This window comes from Xenopus tropicalis, chromosome 3, assembly GCF_000004195.4.
Source record: "Xenopus tropicalis strain Nigerian chromosome 3, UCB_Xtro_10.0, whole genome shotgun sequence".
Taxonomy (NCBI): Eukaryota; Metazoa; Chordata; class Amphibia; order Anura; family Pipidae; genus Xenopus; species Xenopus tropicalis.
In genome coordinates, this window is record NC_030679.2 from 56,623,116 (window position 1) to 56,647,308 (window position 24,193).

The 24,193-nt window shown below is 38.6% G+C and overlaps 1 protein-coding gene across 5 annotated transcripts; it reads right to left on the bottom strand.

The window, feature by feature from the left end:
• Positions 1-4,936: 4,936 nt before the first annotated feature.
• nr2c1 (nuclear receptor subfamily 2 group C member 1) lies at positions 4,937-24,096 on the bottom strand. Of its 5 annotated transcripts, none has more exons than XM_012958997.3 (15): positions 23,855-24,096; positions 20,482-20,598; positions 18,934-19,044; positions 18,570-18,800; positions 17,540-17,624; positions 16,818-16,997; positions 15,115-15,262; positions 14,741-14,828; positions 14,059-14,243; positions 13,005-13,152; positions 11,331-11,452; positions 9,984-10,123; positions 9,701-9,838; positions 7,239-7,344; positions 4,937-6,608 (listed from the first exon to the last, which is right to left on the bottom strand). In XM_012958997.3, exons 2-15 carry the CDS (start codon positions 20,533-20,535, stop codon positions 6,434-6,436), a joined length of 1,911 nt encoding a protein of 636 aa, XP_012814451.1. In that variant the 5' UTR covers positions 20,536-20,598; positions 23,855-24,096; the 3' UTR covers positions 4,937-6,433.
• Positions 24,097-24,193: the final 97 nt, after the last annotated feature.

Genomic DNA, 24,193 nt, shown 5'->3' on the forward strand with positions numbered 1-24,193 from the left:
CAATGGCAGGTGTCCCTTTTACAACTGGAAAATCTTTCTTTGCTTTGTGGTTTTAGAGGTCTTCAGATTTTTTTAGGCTTGCATTTGCATACCTCCCAACATTTGAAAAATGAAAAGAGGGACAAAAAGATTGGTGCGCGCAGCGTGGCAATTTTTTTTACCACACCCACTTTTGTGGCCACGCCCCAATTACCACACCCCATTTAAAAACAAAAATACTCCTTTTATATAGATGAAATGGCGGGATCAGACGCAAATGTGCTATACCCTCATACTGTACTACCTAAGGAAAACAATATAGCAACTCCTACATATAAAATACAAATATAGAGAGAAGGCAGTCAGTTATAAGTGAGTTATAACTATGTACCAGTTTTGCCCCCCCATACACAGTAGCCCCTCATACACAGTACCCCCATACACACTAGCCCCCCATACACAGTAGCCCCCCCATACACAGTAGCCCCATATACAGTAGCCCCCCTATACACAGTAGCCCCCTCATACACAGTACCCCCATACACAGTAGTCCCCCATAAACAGTGTCCCCTATACACAGTAGCCCCCATACACACTAGCCCCCCATACACAGGTGCCCCCCATACACAGGTGCCCCCCCATACACAGTAGCCCCCCCATACACAGTAGCCCCATATACAGTAGTCCCCCATAAACAGTGCCCCCTATACACAGTAGCCCCCCATACACACTAGCCCCCCATACACAGTAGCCCCCCATAAACAGTGCCCCCTATACACAGTAGCCCCCTCATACACAGTACCCCCATACACAGTAGTCCCCCATAAACAGTGCCCCCTATACACAGTAGCCCCCCTATACACAGTAGCCCCCCATACACACTAGCCCCCCATACACAGTAGCCCCCATACACAGGTTCCCCCCATACACAGGTGCCCCCCCATACACAGCCCCCCCATACACAGTAGCCCCATATACAGTAGTCCCCCATAAACAGTGCCCCCTATACACAGTAGCCCCCCATACACACTAGCCCCCCATACACAGTAGCCCCCCCATACACAGTAGTCCCCCCCATACACAGTAGCCCCCCCATACACAGTAGCCCCCCATAAACAGTGCCCCCTATACACAGTAGCCCCCTCATACACAGTACCCCCATACACAGTAGTCCCCCATAAACAGTGCCCCCTATACACAGTAGCCCGCCTATACACAGTAGCCCCCCTATACACAGTAGCCCCCCTATACACAGTAGCCCTCCCATACACAGTAGCCCCCCCATACACAGTAGCCCCCCATACACAGTAGCCCCCCCATACACTGTACCCCCATATACAGTAGCCCCCATACACAGTAGCCCCTCCATACACAGTACCCTCATACACAGTAGTCCCCTATAAACAGTGCCCCCTATACACAGTAGCCCCCCTATACACAGTAGCCCTCCCATACACAGTAGCCCCCCCATACACAGTAGCCCCCCATACACAGTAGCCCCCCCATACACAGTACCCCCATATACAGTAGCCCCCCCATACACAGTACCCCCCCATAAACAGTGTCCCCCATACACAGTACCCCCCATAAACAGTGCCCCCTATACATAGTAGCCCCCCCCATACACTGTACCCCACAGGCGCTCTGCCTTCTTCTACGACTTCTCTCCTTATGCGGCGGTGCCAAGGCCCTTTTATAAGGTTGCACCCCGTGCATAATGACGTCACGCGTACGCACGGTGCGCAACCATCCTGCTGTGCTGGCTAGTTCCATGAATGTCCCGCAATGCGGGACATTCATGGAACTATCCGGGACAGCGGGACGCGCCATAAAAAGCAGGACTGTCCCGCGAAAAGCGGGACAGTTGGGGGGTATGCATTTGTCTGACAATATGCAAAAGTCACCATTTTGCTTGTTTTTTTTCATTTGTGCTTTTTCAATTTGGGGGTTTAATTAAATGACTGACATTCATGAAAATTAATTTAGTCATGGGCCTTTATGGGGCAGATTCATCAAAGTAAGAGTACGAATCCCGAAATGGGTAAAATTCGGATTGGCAACTATAATTTTTGATGATCGAAAAAGTCACGAAAATGCTTCCGGAAAAATCGGAATAGTCAAAATAATATCGTATTGATGATCCAGAAGTTACCAAATCTTCATATCTGAACAATCGTAAACGGCTTTGGTCCTTCTGTGCATGTTTTTAGAAGCTTTCCAAAAGGACAGCAGTAGGGGGGGGGGCTTAATGTACCTTAAAGGAACAGTAACACCAAAAAATGAAAGTGTATAAAAGTAATAACAATATAATGTACTGTTGTCCTACCTTGCTACAACTGGTGTGTTTGCCTCAGAAAGACTACTATAGTTTATATAAATAAGCTGCAGTGTAGCCCCGTGGGCAGCCATTCAAAGGAGAAAAGGCACAGGTTGCTTAGCAGATAACAGATAAATCCCCATTATATGGGGCTTATCTACTAGTTATCTGCTATGTAACCTGTGCCTTTTCTCCTTTTTTCCAACTTGAATGACTGCCCCCATGGCTACACAGCAGCTTATTTATATAGTAGCTTTTCTGTAGCAAAAACACCAGTTTTTTGCAGAGCAACAGCACATTATATTTTAATTACTTTAAAACACTTTAGTTTTTTGACGTTACTGTTCCTTTAAGACTGGGACATGGTTTAAATGCACATATTTCTTAAGATCTTTGTGAATCCATAGGCCTAGATATTTAAATGTGTCAGACCAGGTTATACCATGTAATTGTGCAGGAACATCAGTCGACAAGGGGTCTATAGCAATTAGTATGGACTTAGTCCAATTTATCCTTAGCCCAGAATAAGTGGTTTGTGCTAAATTTTGCTAAATATTTCTCCTGAGCTGAAAAATATTACCACTCTCAGTATTTTACACAGCAAAAAAAATAGCTAAAAATATTTATTTTGAACCCCTTGGCAGGTACTGGACATACAGCCAATGAAAAAGTAGGTAGCTCCACCATTTTAATGGTCCATTCATTTGCTGTAAGATTTCCCGGCCATTAAGCAGTGATGTTACTGAGCACAATTAGTTTAGGAACCCATCTGCTTGTCAAAGCTTCAGGCAGAAATTAGTTAAATGCACCATACTGGAGGTGACAGATGGACCTTGGTGCTGAACTTCACATGTCTTCGCTCTGTGCATTCAATACAGCGTCTTCCATTCATAGCCCTTGCAGTAGATTCCTCTAATAGGATAAGCTGATCTATTTGCCTTGGTAGCAGAAAACCGGAAAGTCCCCTATTATAAAAGTGAATGAAGCATGTGATATACTACTAGTAGGAGGACACATCTGGCACATTGCTCTGGAAGTTCAGCAGCTGTTGGGGCTTACCCAATTTGACCACCTGAAGGCTAAAGGGTTACATTTAAGACAAACACTTTTTTCCAATTTTCTTGGAAGCATGGCTGATTCACCTCTTAAATATCCTGTGGGCATAGTAAATTACAGGTATATTAGAGTGAGATGATGCATATAGAAGTAGGGCTGCTACCAGATCCCACTTTTACCTCTAGGACCCAGTATGGGCTATAAAAAAATGGATGGCTTCAAATGTAATGGTATAGAGGATGGTTGTTAAATAGTATTCTATAGCCTTGGCACAAAGCAGGTTATCAGTGATGGACTGAGATGTTCCATAGTTTATACTGAGATTTATACTGCAATACTTATTTTGGTTTCATACCACATTGTTATTTGTACTTGAAAATACCTTTAGGTGAACTGAAAACCTAGCCATTAGATAACTATATATAAGAACTATTCAAGCAGAAACTGGTTAACAGTTAGCACTGTTCCTTTAAGGTTTATGGCTGACAAAGCAATTAAGGCTAAAATAATTTCAGCTTTGCAAATGATAAAACGCTCAAAAAACTAAGGGGGTCATAGAGCACAATGTACTGTATATTTGCATAGAGGCAATGTGTATTTTCTGGGCTGCTAGCAGAGATCTATGCATACAATAGACAGCTTGCTCTTAGGGCATAGGCACACTGGCATAGGGTGGATCTGCGGGCCAATCTCCGCTCCATGTAGCTACACTCAGGCAAATACTGTGCTTGCCAGTGCAGCTAGACACTGGAGAATATAGGAGGGGGATCCACATCTCTCTGTATGCTTATAAAACAGCAGCAGAGACACACTGACCCTATGCTTAGTGTGCCCTCACCTTTATATATTAATTGGTATGTATCAAAGCGTTAATCTCCTTTTGCTTAGAAAATCAAGACAGACCCTGTGGGAGCTATGGGAATCCATGTTGCCCAGGAGAGTTATGGGATATCAGTAGTATTAAGGGAGGGGATCTAAAGGTTCCCCCTTAATGGCCTCTGCTTCATGGAGGAGCTGGATGGTGCTAAAGGCCTTAGTATGAGCCCTAAGGTACAAAGAGCACCTCAGTGGAAGTTAAAGAGGAATTGTGATAGAAGCTAGTATGAGCGTGCTCCACCAAGGAGAGACCTTGTGGTTCTTGGGATGCAATGTATTCTGTCCTATTCTGGATGCGTTGTTTGGCAATTAAAGCCATGAAGCCACTTAGATTTCATGTAAATAGCTGAACAATAAATCAACCAAATATTCTAAAATACACTGCTAATGAATACAGCTCCATAATAGATGCTTTTAAGGTCCTTGGCAGACGGGGAGATTAGTTGCCCGTGACAAATCTCCCTTGTTGCGGGCGACTAATCTCCCCGATATGCCATCCCACTGGCTTGAATGTAAATCGCCGGTGGGATGGCATATGTAGTGCCACGATTTTCCGAAATCGCGGAAGTTTCCTCTCAAGGCAACTTCCACGATTTCAGGAAATCGCAGCGCTGCATATGCCATCCCACCTCAAAAAGAGGTGCAGAAAAAGAGACTTATTTAGATGTCAAATTAATATAAATATAGGACTTAAGCAAGACAGACAAATCCAGTGTGGGAATTTTTATTCTATAATAAAAAGATACAATATGTTTCTGTCTTAAAAATACAGCCAAAATAGATTTTACAATTTTCATTAAGAGTCAAAACATTTACAGTACGTATCATACAACATAAGAGGAAGTAATGATATATGTCATTGCGGGGGCTGTAAAGAAATGGGTGGCTGAAAGTGTAATGGCATAGAGGGTGGTTGTTAAATAGTATTCTATAGCCTTGGCACAATGCGGGTTATCAGTCATGAGATGTTCCATAGTTTATACTGAGAGTTATACTGCAATACTTATTATTTTGGTTTCATACCACATTGTTATTTGTATTTACATAAATACTTGATTCTTCCTTTAAAGTTCTTGTTTGTTTTTTCAAAAGGTACTGGCCACTTTAACCATGTACATGCCAAGTAAATACTATGATGCCTGTCAGCTTACCCTTTCTTCCTTGATCCATGCTGTGCATTGTGTTTGCTGCCAACATATGATGTGGCAAGATCAAATTATCCCAGCAACGAATGGGTTAAATATTTCACTGAATTCAAGTGTTTGACTTCAACAGTTTTAACTTTTACGGGGTGTCAAAAAAATACACTGAAATAATGTCAGCTTGGTATGGAGAACATCCATTTGAGTAAGGCATGTAACAAATAACATAAATCACAGATTGCAATGGTTTGGACAAGTCTCGTTATCAAAACAGTTAGCATATCTACATATGTACAGTGTTTCATAGATAGTTTTTTGCTTTTCATAATTTAATCTTCACAAAATGTAACATCTTCTTTCCTTGATTCACATTGTTTGACATTGTTAGCAATGCTTTTGTTAAATATTTACACGTTCTCACTCAATACTTTTTCCCTTGAGTAATCTGATTAATGCCAGTGTGGAAACCAACTGGGCAATGCATTTTTACTCCATGCAGGAAGGAGAGAAAATACTCTAAAATAAAATTTTCTTCTTCGTAAGTTAGTATGTCAATTCTAATACAATATTAACAATATTTCCAATTCCATAAAAACTTACTAGATATTTGAAGAAAAACAGTAAGACTTTTTTTTCCTGCAGCAAAACACCAAGTAAATTCTGTTTCTTAAGGAACTATAGCCAACTATGCAAGAGTTCTTCAAAAGAAAAAAACTTGGTATTGTTGCAGGATAAATTGCAGTTTTGCAAAATAATACTCATATGAAAAAAAGTATAAAAGCACTGCTTTCAGTATCTTTGAAAGACCAGGACAATGTGGAACAATAGGCTCAATAACAATCTAGAAATGTCTTTATTTCTTTATATATGCACACAATGCCAAAAAGGCACTATTTTGCAGCAAGCCAGCTAATACCATAAGAAGGTAGGTATTCTTTAAAGCTGGGTTTTAGAAATGAGTTTTAAAGACATCTTGAAGTCTTTTACTTTGATTTTCCAGTTTCTATAAGGGAGTTATACTCCTTATTCTCTGTAGCCCATATGTGCGCCCTTCAGAAGCATACTAAACAGTGAGGCCAATAATCTGAGAGTTGTAATCAGAGGTTTCCATGCGCAAAATGTAAGGGATGATACTGTCAATCTGTACATTGCCAATTAGGCCAGCAAAGAATAGCTCCTCGGTGATGGCAGCATTCAGCAGCCTTAGAGCAGGCAATCTAAGCAGTAGTCTTGATAGTCTAAACAGCAGAGATAAATAATGAATTAAATTATGTGTTAAGCAACATGAATTTATACAAACATTAAGAATGAACCCATTTTATATAACTTGGGCCCTGAAGAGGCTGACCTTCCATCTCATGAAATGCACCATGCAACCCCCAGTACTGCCCCTGTACAGCTGCCATCTCTGCCACTTGGCATCCTTCTATCAGCTCACTACTGGCCAGGAGCATGTGCAGTTGATCTGATCCGGACTTAAATTTCCGGTCTGTTTTTCCAAAATTTCTGTAGAGATCAACTCCACTTTGCTGACACACAGTGGGTGTGCATGAAGAAGTTTTTTTTTAGCCTTTAGAGGAGACTCTTTGGGCCATATCAGTCCAGACAGAGAACACTGATCCACCTCCTTCTGCCTCAACTTCACTGTACACTAATAGCACAGCACTGGCCAGTGCCACATATCTGTTGGGGAGGCCTGTAGAAGGTCCCCATACATGGGCAGATCAGCTGCTGAATAGGTCTGAAGGACATATCCATTCAATCCATATATAATGAGTAGTCAATTTAAGAAAACGTATTGTTTAAATCCTGATTTGCATATTTAAATTTCAGAAAAAAACATTACATCTTATGAAAATATGTTTCACCTGTAGGTATCTTCTGGGTAGGTTTTTGTTACATAATCCTGAAATTCCATATAAGCCTTTTCTTGAAGTTTTTCAATATGAGAAACATTTTCCAGTCCAGGGTGATCTGTAAAAGAAAATCAAAAATACACAAATAAAGTACAGAAATGGGATATATTATCCATAATGTAATCACCATACCTTAAAGGGAAATTATACCCCATATTTTACATGAGCTCATTCAGTTGGGCTTATGTTATCTGAACACAAATGTACCCGATACCACAAAGATCATCATAACCTTTGAATTAGCAATTTCCCAAACACGCAATGTAATTCAACCCCACCCTTATTGACCCTTGTTCTTATTTGATATTTACATGTTTAAGCAGACTTGAAGAGAAACTATACCCCCCACCTGAGCTGGGCTTATGCAGAAAATGTGAATTAACACTATCTGAACTTCTGGAAATACATTTTCTGATGCCACAGACTGAAAGGAAACCATGCTAGTCTATCCATGTTCATGCATACCTCACATAATGCAACCCTTCATTTACGATGTTCCATTGTGAAGTGATGGTTTTTGGGACTTAAAGGACAATGAAAGGTTAATATAAATTAAAAGTAAGTCTAAAGGCATTCTTTTTAAGTACTTACTGCATATCTAAATTCCCAGATCCCTGCTTGCTTCTCTGAGATATGGTGCTGGCAGCCTACAGCAGTGTGAAGACTACAGTGACATCACTGAAATCTCTCTGTCCTTCCTGTAGGTGCCAGCGGCACCCTTCCTATTCTCTGAGCATGTGTGTAACTTGATCCTGTCTCCTGTTCTGAGCTACACATGCCCACCAGCCAATCAGAAGCGGATCTGCCAGAGGGGGGGGGGAGGGAATGAAACACATGTGCAGTATGAAGCAAGGAGGGAAAGGAAGGGAGAATACCTTTTTAGAGATGGCTGCCTGTTCTAGAAAATGTGAAGTAAGTGTGACTGAGTAAATATTTGATTAGGTGAGCCAAAAGTGTGGCGTTTTTACAAAACAATAGGAGGACTATTGGGCAGTATGCTTTTTATATTTTAACTTCCATTCTCCTTTAAAGTCTCTTTGCTTTGCAAATCTGTGCACCACCTACAATGATGAACAGATGGATTTCTAGTCCTAGATTCAATCACATCACAATGGAACATAATAAGGAAAGAGTTGCATTGAGCTAAATGAGCTTGTGTCAAATAAAAATAAGGTAAGAGTGGGAGTTGCATTACAATAATATATTGTGTGTCTAAGGGATGTTGGGAAATTGCTCACATTAGTATCATGGTTTTTATTCAGTCTCAAGTTCAGATTCAGTGTTTATGCACCTTTCATACTGAATCTGAATGAGCTTATTTAAAAAAAGGGTAGTATATTTACTCTACTTAATCATCAAATAAACCCAAAAAGATTGTTTTGCCACCAATATGGATTTATGCTATGTTATGTTATTATGGAGAAAAAGGAAAGAAAAGAACAAAAAATATTTGCTTAAAATGAACTCTGTGATTAATTTTAAGCTTTCTGGATTTGGGGTTTCTGGATAAGAGATACCTGTGTTTACAGACAGAAGAATAATCTCAAAATGGCTTATTTTTAACAAGTGGCACTGCGTAGCAGTCACAAAATATGCCTCTGGGAGATTAAAAGAGATACCAGCCAAAAAGTAACCCTTTTTAAACAAATGTCAATACACGTTTCTATCATTTGTACGATTACATGTATGAAAGATTTAAATGGATCTCAAGATCTAAACAGTTCTCTGTCAAAACTTAACTTATATTAGAAACAAAACATTTGTTTATTTAATTACAAACCATTCTAAAAGAAAGAAGATATTTGGCCCACAACAAAACAACGTCTATATAATTTAAAAGATTATTTTCACAGCCCATAGTAAGGCAACTAGCACATGGAGCCGATTCTTGGCCTGCAGATAAATGCATGTCAAGAATTAGCCCCTATAATAGCATCTGTCTTCTCCTGTGTGTGCACCCAGAGCCACTGCGTCAGCTTGTAAGTATGTATTTGACGCTAAAAATCCACTCTATGTGCCTGCACATGGCCCGAGGTGAAAAGTAGAAAGCAATGTAGGGGTGGATTCTGGGCCTGCTTTTATTTGCAAGCTGAGAGTTAGCCCCATGCAGCTTCAGGAGTAGACTGGTCCATGCATCAGAGGATAATTTTTGTACAACTATGATGGGCAGCATATTACCAAAAAAAGGCCACCTTGAGGCATCAATGTTTTACCACAGATTTAGGTAAAGATATGCAATCCATTTAATTTAAGCTCTAAGATGTGTGGCTACAACACTGTTTTGAAGCACAGTAACTACTGGATTCATGCTATAGCATTTGCAGAAAAAATTAAAACAACTTTTACAGTAGTCAGAAAAAAAACATGAATAAATTATCTAATCAAACATAAGTAAAGGGCTTGGGATGACATACCAGGACTGAAGAGGGCAATGGCTTTCAGGTAGGCATATTCATACCCATCTACGGAGAGCTTCACCATGCTGTTGCAAAACTCTTGCAATTTGAAAATGTGGTCCATCACTAGTTTTACTTTATCTGCAGACAACTTATCTGTCAAAAAAAAAATGTTTTATTATTACTCCTTCATGACCAAAGTTTAAAACAGTAATACAGCCACAAAAACAATGCTATGGCACACCTCCTTCACATTTACTCCTACTGTTCTTTAAAAAAACAACATACATCCACATCTTACCATGCTGCATGCTGTTGTGAAGGTGATTAACAAATGCAGCTAGTATAGTTTCCACATTCATCACTTGGCAACACTGGGCAAGACCAAGTGAAAATAATTCATTCCAACATGCTTTTACCAGAGAGATGCTGTTTTCTTGCCTGAGGAAACACAAATATTAAACTGTGTGAATAGTGCACATATCAATGCACATTTGTTGTACTTATGGTAAAAACTACAGCTTTCATTAAAATGCCAAGTAAGAGTTACACAAAGTTAAAGCTATTAATTTCAGCCACTGGTGAGCATTTAGATACCTCTACATAAGCAAGATTCATGTGCAGTGCGTGCATGTAACCCACACTAAAGACACTGATATGCAGTACAAACATCAGGTATGTTACTGTACAATATTAGCCTTTTGAGCAGAGTCATGTTTTTGGAAATCTTATGTAAATTAGCATTTTAGTGAGTTAAGCCATACTGTACTTCAGCAGTTAACTGCAAAGCAGCAATGGACTGATGTAAATAGTGGCTAAGGGTGATGCCACAAGTAGATCCTCTGCCAATAGAAAAACACCTGATACTTTCTATGGTTCTACCACAGCAACCACCTTTCCATTCATACATTCAGCCCAAAAAATGCTCTGGACACAATCTGATCTGAGGGCAGTGTGGTACTTGTACATTAAACCCACAAAATTAATTGATGCAAATTTACTCTAGGTGCTTTTCCCGAGATATTTGATATTTTATACTGCTAATTACCAGGCTTTCGGTCACCAACCTGAGGATTAACTGAATACAGAATTACACAGAAAGTGTACAGACATTTAGGGTCACTGTCACCCTGGGCCTTCAGAAGCTATTGACCTGAAAGACTGCTTTTAGTAGTTTAAAACTGCTAATATCTCACAAACCACTTAAAATAGAAATGACTGTAAACTGAAAAAGTGCTTAGGGGACCAATACATTTGCACAAATGTATTTTTTTGGTTAAAAACCCCAATGGAACTCTTACTGCAATCAAAAGACTTAAATCAGAAAGGCTTCCAATCTTTTGCCAGTAAATCAATGCCCATTTTCTCAGATAAATTATGTTAATCAATATTTTCAATAATTTTAAATCGCTAACTAATGCTGGATTAGATCAGGGGAATCTTTGAGATGTTCTATCTCAACTCAACTAAGTAATATCACCCAATGAAACCATCATTGAATGTCAAAAACTATTATAAAAAATACTGAGACTTTATCACAGCAAGAGTTACAAAACATACACACAATATATACAATTTAATGTAAGTAATTTAATATGGTGAATTTGCTTTGCTCATGAATGTTATTAAAAAGATCACATTTACCCACCCAAGAGACTGGAAGGAAGGAATTGATCGGGCCCAATGCATGGACAGAAATAGCAACCGTGATGCAGACTCACAAATATAATGAACATTCAGGTATTCGGGCATTGGTGAGGGCATAGTAAGCTGTAAAAAAAAAAAAAAAAAAAAACATTTAAAGAAGGACTTTCCTTTTTGTAAACAAATTATTTAACCAATAGGGACTCAGTGATCCTCAACCTGTGGCTCGTGAGCAACATGCTGCCCACAGCCCCCTTTGATGTTGCTCTCCATGGCCTCAAAGCAGGTGCTAATTTTAAAATTCTAGGTTAGATGGAAAGTTTTAGAGACATAAAAAAAACTACTTTACTCTAAGCAAAGCCTCATGCAGGCTGGCCCCCAGTACTTTTTAAATCGGTTATAGATAAAAATGCAATACTAACAGCACTTACCTGCCCAGGGAGTCAAGCACCATCACCCCTAAACAAGCTGAAGAAAACAGGGCAGTGCAGGCTTCTACTACTGTGCATACCCTGTCTCTTTCTAACTTATTAGTGTAGCATTAATAGTATTGACTGGCAATGCAATTAATAGTATGCAAATGAGCAAGGAAGAGACATGGAATGAGCAGTAGTGCTGGAGGCAACATATCTCGGTTTATATCATCATACAAATACAGCCATAAATTAAAATGTGGAATGCAAAATATGACGACTAAAATAGGTGCTAAATTACACATCAGCTTTCAACAGTCTAGCACAGTGCTGACATACTCTGCCTGCTCTATGCGGCTTGTGTGCCATACTCTGCCTGCCCTACCCTGACTGACCAATGCTGCCTGTGTATGCCATATTCTGCCTGACCAATGCTGCCTGTGTATGCCATATTCTGTCTGACCAATGCTGCCTGTGTATGCCATACTCTGGCTGCCCAATGCTGCCTGTGTATGCCATACTCTGGCTGCCCAATGCTGCCTGTGTGTGACATATTCTGCCTGCCCTATGCTGCCCGTGGGAGGTAAACCTGGCAAGGGTTTGTTCTGGGAGTTTGTTAGCATTTGGAAATAGTCATTATATGGTCCCTAAGGTGTGTAATTATGTGCTGGGTCTTGCTGTGCTATCCATAGAGGAGGATGAGCCATATGGAATTAAGGGCATGTCTTAATATGAGTTATAATAATAAACTTCTTTCACATATTAGTGAAGGGTGATATCCATGCAGTGAGCACCAATTATTTGTTTTTTTGGTGTGCTTCCACCATTAATGTGGATATGGTCTTAAAGCAAAATGTATTGGTTGCTAAAGGTAACTGCACTGGTGCAATTTAGTACTTATGTTTGTAAATCAGCCCAATTGTTACCTAGCTGAATGCATGCAGATATCTTCTGTTGTCTTGTGGTTACACAATAGCCTTAAAAGCACAAAGCCTGCAGCACCAAAAGTCATGGAATCTAGGAGAGCTTCCAGTGTTGAACACCTATATCCCCACCAAAAACTGGCCAGAAATGTTTTTAAATGATGATAATATTTTGTGCACATTATGTCTGGCATGCCATAAAATGCAATTCAGGAAGCAACCCGTACTTTTTTAGTTTTCCTGTAAAAACCGCATGTTGTTTCTAAACAATTAATTTACAAAACATATCACTAATTATATTCTCAAGGACATTTCTTTTCAAGCAATCAATAAGAGTCTTACCCTAAATGCAATGTGAGCATCACTCAGAAGTGGCCCTTCAATCTCAACATTGGCATCAGTGAGGTTAGAATTGGAACCCACACACTCAGATGAGCCCTGTGCAGAATTTTCTGATTGGTTCAGTGCTTTTGCCAATGTATCAAATGCCCTACAAAGCAAAACAGGGTAGTTCCCATTTTACATTCATTTTTCGTATGATGTAAACACAGTAATATTCTGAGACAATTTGCAATTGGTCTTTATTAGCTTTTCGTTTAGCAACATTCTAAAAAAAAAAAAGTTCTTAAGAAAAAAAAACTACCTACTTTAGCAGACCTGTAAATAATAGAGAATCACAAACGTGCAAGGTATTCTGATTTCATGGTTAAGGGAAAGCTAACCACTCCAACACTGTTTCAATGGAATGACATGCCACTAACTTGTGCCTGTATTTCCACAGCAAATTGGACATTTTTGTAGTGGGACATATCAGACAACAAAATTTACCCATTCGGCAATAGTGTTTTTTATTACACCAGTTTGGAACACACAGTATGAGTAGCTTTCATCAAAAGCAGGCTCCTTTAAAGGAACAGTAACACCAAAAAATGAAAATGTTTTAAAGTAATTAAAATATAATGTACTATTGCTCTGCACTGTCAAAAATTGTGTGTTCGCTTCAGAAACACTAACATAGTTAGTGTTGCTGTGTAGCCATAGTGGAAGCCATTCAAGCTGAAAAAAAGGAGAAAATGCACAGACATAGCAGATAATAGATAAACTCTGTAAAATACAATAGGAATCTACACATCTTATCCATCATCTGCTATGAAACCTGTGCCTTTTCTCAATTTTCCAACTTGAACGCCCCCCATGGTTACACAGCAGGGTATTTATATAAAATATAGTAGGGTTTCTGAAACAAACACACAGATTTTACCAGTGCAGGGCATATACATAATATATTATTTACTTTGATTGACAATTACTTTTTGGTGTTCCTTTAAAAAAAATGATTTGTTTGCACCTTTAAAGCCAAACACATTAACATTAAAATATCATCTCAAATTATTACCTGGTCACTTCGCTGTTGGATTGATCATCTTGAGCCAGCTCAGAAAGGGATGAATCACCATTGCTCAAGCTTTCAATAATAGAAAGTTCTGTGTTTGTCTGAGGCAATTCCTTAGATTTATTGAGATTTGCAAGTGAAGTGACAACATTTGCCAAAGTGCTTAAATCCCCCTGACATGCATCTACCTGCAAAATGATACATTTAATAAAGAGTTAACAATAAAATCTAAAATAATGTATATCTATATATTGTTTTTCTTTAATATGCTTAACTCATTTTATCGGGATGTTATGTATGTATGATGGGTATGTAAACCTTCCATAAAATTATTATTGAACAGGCTTTCCAAATATTGCTTGGCCACAGGGGGCAATGACCCCCCGCACCATCCTGCGCACACGCGAGAAGGAAGGGGGGGGTGGGGGAGGGCTGGGGCGAGGTGGCTGACAGGGTTGCCTAGGGTGCCCGGTTGGCTTGACCTGCCCCTGACGAATTCCCAGCGGTTCAACAATTGGATCATCCCACTTTGGCCCACTTTATTGGTGGCCAAATCAGGTAATGCATTTGCAGTGTATTGACAGCATTATTCATATCTAAATAGCTTCTTAAAATTATTTAAACATCATGGGAGTACAAGATGCAACAACAACTGCACAGTTAGCAAATACTAAAGAAACAATACCTTATTGGGTGTTATGAGTATTGACTCATTTTTAACTCCTGACTGTTGAATATTCACCAGCATGCCAGAATCCAGTAAACTAGTCGTCCTGTTAAAAAGAAAAGGATACGAGATAATATTTTGCTATTTTATTTTTACTAAAATATCATTATAGGCAGTATCTTTGTGATATCAAATCACACTAGAATTTAAAAAAATCACATATTTCAAAGTACAATTAAAAGTGAAATGTCTGCTGATCACAAAGGTAAATAAATGAATATCCACACATAATATCTCAGAATTTTACCGTCTACTTCATACTAAAAGTTTATTTAAAGGTGAAAAGCCCCTTTAATGCAAATTCTGCTAATAAAAAAAAATTACATAATCACCTTGATGTTTTGTTTTCTGTAACAAATGTAGTTGTTGCAGCAAGAGGACTTCGCAAATCTTTTCTAATGTAGATTTTCTCTGTTGATGCCGCACAATTAGAAGATTTCTCTCTAGAGACTTCAATAGGTTTTCTCTCACACTGCACAGCTGTAAAAATATCAGCATGATAAGAATCCAAATTATGAAGAGTTTCATTTCCATTATGAAATGCAAAGACCTTCACCTGTGAAACTTTCAGTGGGGCCGGTTGCTAATGTCAGGTATATATTTTTTCTTTTGCACCCTGCCCTGTTGATTGTGAATGGCCCTTACAGTGTGCATTCTGAAATGATCCAGCATTACTAATAAGTGACAATAGTGATAGAACTGCAAAACATTTGCTGGGGATAATGCTTAGCATTAGCATCTAAATTAAAATGCTTGGGAAAAAATTAAATTTTTCTCAACCCTAACCCCACCTAATGCACCGTAAAATGATATCTCTTACACCTGCCCCCATGCCTCAACTGTTACAACAGTAATAGTATCATCAAAGGTACTCATGTAGAACAGCTGACATTGAGATATTAGATACCTACATTGAGGTACTTCAAGTAGACAAGGTTGCGAAAGGCAAAGGTTGCAAAGGCCTCATTACGATATTCAGTGCGTGTATCACAAGTTGGCGAGGCGACCAATATCGCAGGAGCTGCTGATAACGGACGACTCGCCGAGCGGGTTAGAAAATTTTGATTGGGCGCCATTGAAGGCACCCGAGCAAAATCTATGTTCAGGGCTGAATTGGCAGAAGGAGGTAGAAATCCTATTGTTTCTACCTCCATATCTGACGATTCAGCCCTGAACGTCAGTGGAGGGTTGGTCCCTGAACATCAGTGGACCGATGGTCGCACGAAAGATCGAAAATTGCCACGTGTGTGGACCTTAAGTCTTAACAAACACAAAAGCAATGCAATATGGTCCTGTGATAAAGCAAATGTTTTTATAAATACAGATAAAGGTTGTAAAGCTTTCGCCATGTCTAGTAACGCAGAGCAACCAATTTTATGCTTGTTTTCAAATGGGACCAGTAAATGCTACCTGCTGATTGTGGTTACTGAACAGAAACAAGCAGGCCATCTCACTAAATTTTAGGCAAACTGACCTATACGCTGTATTTTAAAGAGATACTGACACCTAAAATTAAACTTCACATATAACATTGTCTTTGAAAAATCTTTATAATTTTGCCATAAAAGTATTTCCTGAAGCTACCAGATCCCCTTATCAGAGGATGCTGCTATATTTGTGCAGCAGGAGTCCATTAGCATTTGAAACTAAAACGAACTGGTTGAGAAGGGACAGTCAGGTTCAGGAACTTCAACAATTTCTTACAAAAGCAATCTTATCAGTGAAAAATGGTCAACATGACCTATAGGTAACTTTTTATGTACATTCATATGTTGAAGAGTAGTTTTTTTTGTGTCTGTATCACTTTAAAAACCAGTGAGGTCCTCCCAATGTTATGAATGATGATGTGAATTTCATTTGCTCGTTATAATTTTTCACTAGTTTTAATTGCTTGATATTAAGAAAATCTGCATTATCTTTCAGGTGAGTAGACTAGTGATATAGCAACACCAATTTCAATATTCTGTTTTGTTATCCACCCACAGTGCATAGACATATGTAGCTGTCAAAATGATCAAAATAAACCTCTTCTTACAATCTTGTTTCATTCCAAGTGCAATACACCTTTGCAGTCGGCAGTACTGACATCGATTGCGGTAGTGCTTGTTGATGACACAATCTTTTGATCCTCTGCATGTGTATACTAAATTTTTTCTGATGCTTCTTTTAAAGAACCCTTTGCACCCTTCACATGTTACTGCACCATAATGGCGGCCTAAAAGGAAAATTAGGAAGATAACATTCAGATTAACTGGATTTATATATCCAAGAATGATTAGGTCTGAATTTGGAGGCACATAAGAACGGTATTGCTCCAGTGTGATTGTACCAACCCAGGATTTGGCTTACATCGTTTTTGCAAGATTAGGATACAGCCAGAATATATGGTTTGGACATGGCCCACTTATATGGCATTTTTGTAGCACATTCGGTATTCAGATGAATGCAGAATTTATAGATCTGGCACAAATAATCATTTAAATATTTAAAATAAACTGGTAAAACAGGCACCTTTAGCAACAGACAAACCTAAATTTGGCAGCTTGATTGGAAATATTTGAATTGCAAATATATTTAGAATAGAATAAATGCCCATTATGGTAGTATGACATTTTAAGTATATACACATACAGTATGCTTTATTTCTCAAAAGACTGTTTTACATGAGTTAATCTACACTAAAGTGTGCTCCTGGATAAATATACAGTACAATGCTGAATAAAAAGATTTCCTGCAACATTTAACGCTATAACTTACCTGAAGCTTTATCACCACATACTACACACAGTTCAACTAACTGTTTATTTAAATTCTGATCCAGGCACTGGGTATCTGACAGGATCTGCAAAAATTATATACAGTTACATTATAATTTACTACAATTCTTTCTTTTTTTTTTTTTTTTTTTTAAGGGGTGGGGAAGGCAATATACTGATGAAATAGCATGTTTTTAACAATCTTTTTAGAAATACTTGACATGCAATAAATACTATTGCACTTGAAATCTCAAAAACTGAATTACTGTCTCTTGGTTTGTAAAACATGTAACATTATTTGTTATTCAAGTTTTCTTTCATTTTGCATCCTTAAAATAAGATGAAGTATACAGGTTGTGTGACAAAATCAGGCTGCTTAAACCATATGGCAGCAAGATAACAGCAATGGAGTCTACAGAAGTGTGTGTGTGCTCTGATAATTAAGCTGACCAAGCAATGCCATTTTAAAGGAACAGTTCAGTGTAAAAATGAAAATGGGCAAAAAGACTGCACAAAATACAAATGTTTTAAATACAAATATACAAAATACAAATAGTTATTTATGCAAAAATGCAATCTATAAAGGCTGGAGTGAGCAGAAGTCCAACATAATGGCCATTATGGCTGCACTCTAAGCTGTTAGTAGTCAGTAATCTGTAACTTGAAGGGGGCCAAATGGGACATAACTGTTCAGGTAGATTGCACTGAATCTGACCTGGGTGCTCACAAACTAACTGAACAGTTATCTCTCAAGTGGCCACCCCAAAAGTCACTGACTAACTAAGAGGTTAGAGAGTTAATTTTGGCTATTATGTTAGACATCTGCTCATTCCATAATTTTTATTTTGCTCAGTCTATCCATTTTACCCAGTTTCATTTTTACACTGAACTGTTCCTTTAACTAAAACAGAACAACAAACATTTAATTTTCATTTCATTGGTGCCCTACCAAAACATTCATATGTGATTGCAACTTTGCTTAAACCCCAGCATTTACGAATTAATCAGAATTAAAATAGGTAAGCGCTTACTTGAATGTGCTGTGCAGGAACATCTGGAGTTGAAATGAAGAGTTGGTTCACCCCTGCTGCATCAGGTGTTGTTAGATAAACTTTCCCCTGGCTGGAGTCCTGCCTTGTGAGGATTACCTTGCTGGGCAGTGAGCCATCATTATTGGTCAAGATAAACTGCTTGCTGGCTCCACTCTGATCAAGTGCTGTTACAATCTGGATCTTCTGACCAGTTTGTGGATCTGTGACAATCTGTGTAAATATAAAAGAAAAAATAAGCTATTGGGTTAGCTAGCGTTATAATGAAAGTATCTGATGGTATAAAACCACTGCCAAGTCTAAAACACAGAAAAGTAAAATAAGAGATGACCACCCTGAGATATACCTGTATCCTCTGTGGTACAGAAACGCTCGATTCAGATGGTACAAGTTGTATTCTCTGTGTGGTTCCATCCATCAACGCTGTCTGGGAGATTTCTGGTTGTGAACGAGAAATCTAGGGAGGAAAAAAAAAAGCGTTATTTATGAACCAGCTGCAAATACGGTAAAATGTCATTAGCTACAACTAATATGAACTAGACATCACAAGTGGTTACTCATTATTATTTGCGTGGTTGCCAAACCCTTATAACACTCTGGTTACCTTTAATAAATTGTTTTCTGAATGGTTGTGTGCATGTATATGTGGCCCAGCAGTTTTGGAGATCTAATTTATTACGATAACTTAGAAATGTTGCCAATCGTTTGGCAACCTCGCCAACAAGTGGATCTTTCCCCCAATATGCCCACCAAGGTGGTCAATATTATTTGAGTCTGATCATCTGGCTCTAAGGTCAAACGATCGCATTACAATGAAGGGGGCAGGAGCCGTCAGAGCGAGGACCACATCAATGAGCCGATGCAGTCCTTGATGTGATGAAGCAACCTGATCAAGATCAGGCCAATTTTTGATATGGGTTGGGGAAGGCCCCATACACAGGCAGATAAGCTGCCAAATCGGTCTGTGGGAACCATATTGGCAGTTTAAACCTGTCCATGTATGGCTGCCAGTGATGAGCGAATTTTCTCGGCAGCCATGAATTTGCAGCAAAATTCAGCATTTCACTATCTGCGAATTGTTTAGCAAAACTTCATAGCGGAAAATTTGCGGTTCAGTCCAAAAAAAAGTGTGGGAAAAAGGTGCATGGTACACACGATTTGCCAATTTTTAGCCATTTAGCAAATTTTCCGGCAAAGTGAAAGTGAAGCTCATCACTAATGCCCACTTTAAGAAAATAAAATAAAACAGTATGAAATTATGCTTTATATAATCAACCCACTACTTCGGATTGGTTTTTCCGCTGTTTACTATTGCGCAATACGAAAAAAATCGCAGCGGCGACGAAAAAGTTGCACAAAATACGATAAAGTCGTGACGGCAACGAAAAAGTCGCGACAAATGCAAAAAATCGCGACAGAGACGAAAAAGTCGCAAAATTTTTGTTTCCAATACGATTTTTTCCCTTTCGGGATTTGGATTCGTGGATTAGTAAATCTGCCCCTAGGTCTCTACATCATAACATGCCCCTAAGATTAATACTTAAATATACTAACATTACTATTCTGACTTTGTTTCGTTCCAGCTTTCAATAATACACCGGGTATGTTGAGGAAAAGTGTCTCCTCTCAACAGAGGGGTTAGTGTTAGAAACAAGTTTAGTCTTATAAAAGCAGTTGCAGAGATGCAGCCACCCAGTATGAAAGTAGAATAAAATGGACTGGCAAGAAAGATGTATGGCAAATAACTTCTATGAAGTAAACAAAAAACAAATTGGGGTGTCACAAAGTACTATTGAATTATCATCTCCATACCTGGCATTGGGCAGTTGCATTTGACCTTCAGACTAAGCAACCAGCCTGAACGTGATGTCAAGAGGGTTGGTATGTATCTTACCTCTCCCATCTGCTGTTCAATAATCTGATGTGCTATTTCTTCTATAGATGCCATAACTAATATTCACAGTACAGCCATTTGATTAAGGGAAGATATTAGGAACTCCAAGTTTGAAACCTATTAAGGCAGACACAAATTAGAAATTGGTATCAATGCAGTTTTAGAACCAATTAAAATTATATTTCCATGGCAACATAGGCTGACAGCTAGAAAACTACGAAATGCACAGCAAGGTCCACCAGACTTCAAAACCAAGAGCTGACTTACATTCACTAATAAAAGTACTTTTTTCATATTATATTACTACATTATTTTCCACTTATATAAGTTTTCATAGTATTTACTAGTTATATTGTTTTAATATTTATGTATGCCATTTGCCTTAATAAAATGGTTGTGCTTTGCCTGGCATAAAATTCACATGTTTTTGCTCATTTTTAGATTTTTTTTTTATTACTCCTGCAATCTTTAGAACCACCTTAATATGTTTACATTTTCCCTTATATAGAGGCATTTAGTGGGATACAGGCTTGTGATTACAGAAGGTAAAGTAATTTAAGCCAGAACTCCTTGCTCTTACTTGGACATTGTGGCTGTTACATCTCTGATGCACACTTGGGAGATTTGTTTTAAGAGGCCAAAAGCTGGAAAGTACAGGATTGCTTAAAATCACTTGGTTTGTAAAACTAACAATATGTGTTGTACATAGAAGCTTTCAGTTAAGCTACAGCTTGACACCGAAAAATGTTTTTCTAGCAACATTGTGTATGAACTAGAAATTGTGTATGAACTAGAAATGAACATAGATTCCAGTTATAAAAAAAAAAATTTTTAAAAGTATTAAAACATGATTTCTGCCATTTTATGGTACACTTTTTATTTGTAAATTATACTGTTTACATAGCAAATAATTCCCTTTGCCATTCAAAATTCTATTCTTAAACCATCAAATGTATATTTTTTTAGTTGTAATATTAGTGTGTAGGCAGCCATCTAGGTGCATTATTCCCGAGTCTGAGCTTTCAGAAGGAGATAGCACTACACATTAGAACTGCTTTCAGATAACCTATTGTTTCTCCTATTCCCATGTAACTGGAGAAGTCCAAAGCCAGACTTGGATTTTTTTACTACGGAGTGTTATTCTGATATCTACTGGGAGCTGCTATCTTGCTCCCTTCCCATTGTTTTGCTGATCGGCTGCTGGGGGGTGATATGACTCCAACTTGTACAGCAGCAGTAAAGTGTGACTGAAGTTTATCAGAGCACAAGTCACATGGCTGTGGCACCCTGGGAAATAAAGAATATGGCTAGCCCCATGTCAAATTTCAAAATCTGTTTGCATTTTTGAAAAACTGATTTCAATGCAGAATTCTGCTGGAGAAGCTCTATTAACTGATACGTTATGAAAAAACATGTTTTCCCATGCTTTTATTTTTTTTTTGTTTTGTTATGAACAGTGAGGTAAACAGAGTTCATGGAGCACATAAACCCATATAGAAGATCATCTGACTTGCGGCTTCATAGTCTGTGCATTGGTTAGTAACTTAGTAAATTCTGATGCACTACATGAAGGTAGCAAGATGATAAATGTATCTGTAGTGCTAAAATGAATCTACAACATGGAATTTGCATGTAGAATAATAGTGCTATTATTAGTATGATATCAATCTGAAATCAGTGATTTTGCTCTTATTTTTGCCTATCAAGTTTTTACAAAGACAGAATATTTACTGGAGCAATATGGGATGGATATAAATGTACTCGTATTAGGCAACTTTGAATTTGTTAAAGTATTGATCAGTTCATAAGAAAGAAATCAATCCAATTGCTGAAAGCAGTCCATTTGCTTCCGATGAACTAGCATATTTGTGCAAGCACAAAATGCTTTGTAAATGTGCCAGTTTATCAGTTTACAGTCAGAATAATTGTAATAAAATTAAAACTGCTGGAAATCCAACAGTTTGAATTTTCATAAATCTGGCCCTACATTTTAGGCCCCTAGCACACTTGGCATTTTGCCCATTGTGGTCAGGCAGACAACAGCAGCAATGGTAAGTTGTGACAGATGTCACTACAGGATGTGCCAACAGGTTAGTGATATGGTTGCGACAAATACACATGCTAACAATTCACTGCTTTAGCCACAAAATGAAATCTCTCTGCTTTGGCACCACTGTGACAGAACTGGGCTTGACCTCTGCCAATTTAAAAACCCATATGATCATTATATAGATTTGTTTACTTAAAGCTGAGCAATTTTCACATTTCTGAACTGCACAAACAGAGAATAACAGATAAGGTACAGATGGATCTTGCTGGCTGACCAGGCCCACCTATCTAACAAGATGCCATGATTATTGTTTATTATAACACAAACAAAAAAACACAAAAGGGATTGTGAAAGCTGCTGACACTTTAGTAGGGCTATTGTGCAGGAAGGCAAGTCAAACTTCCATGAGATTTTAGCACTTCCAAAAATAAAGAATTTAGGAAGAACCTTGCCAGGCAGTGTTCAACTGCAACTCTCCATTGTTAAGTAGTTGAGGCACAAGTTTAAGTAGACCTTACATTCAGTTATTTTAAAGCAAGTAATTTCACCGATGCTCTTAAATAAATGAATAGAATGTTCTGACTTGACAAAGGGCTTTGGCCAAAATCAAAGAGCTGCAGTTGAGCACTGTCCAGCAAGTTTCTTTCTCTTTCTTATGCTAAACTATTTGAGGTGCAGAACAGGGCACCTGCAATAAGAATTTTGCTAATTTACTCATTTCATCCAACCCAGTGGTCTTTAAATGAAGGGGGTATCAGCTTAATTGTTATGACCAATTAGGTTAATTTTTTTAGTGTTTTGTGAAATAGGAGTGGGATAAAAGTAGCCCCAGCCAACTTCACCTGGAATCACCGCCAATCACTGGGTGATGTCTAGTGACAGGAACATATCGCTTGGAAAATGTGTGGTGGTGCATTTTATAGCAACGAGTACCTGTCCCTAGACAGGACCTGCTTCGGAATTTCAACAAATATAAATTGAGGGCTATTTCTAATGCTTTGTTCCCCTTCCACTACTTTTAGAGATCCACTGTTTTGGCCAGTACACACTTTTCCCAAACAGAATGCAACTAACCAGATAGGTCCCAGCATATTATTATATAAAAATATGATCACTTAAAAACAGCACACCCATATATATGCTTACATTGCACCATTATGGTGTCCTAACAATTTATCATAAATGTGTACACAAAACCCGTTTGAGGAAAAAATGATCGCACTGCAAATAAAAAAAAACAATTCTCACTAAGACCAGGTTGCCAGGCAACGAGCATGGATCATTCCCATGTTTTTAAAAAGGTATAAAAAAAATACCTCTTACACCGTGTTGAGGTATGCACACAAATAGCTTCTGTGTGTGTTGCTGTTTCGGCAAACTGAAGGGCACAAGATGTGTATAGGTGTTTGTACATTTCATAAAAATAACACCAGTGCATACCGCCCAACAGTCCCGCTTTTCCCGGGATAGTCCCGATTTTCTCAACACAGCCCGCAGTCCCGTATCGCTGTTTAAAAGTCCCGTTCCGGACAGCTAATGCAGACGTCACAACTCTCGTCTCGCGAGATTGCGGCGTCACGCCACTCACGTATATAAGCGCAGTGACGCCGAGCGTAGCAACTAGAGGAGTGGGCTGTATGAACATAGAGAAGGATTGCTGAA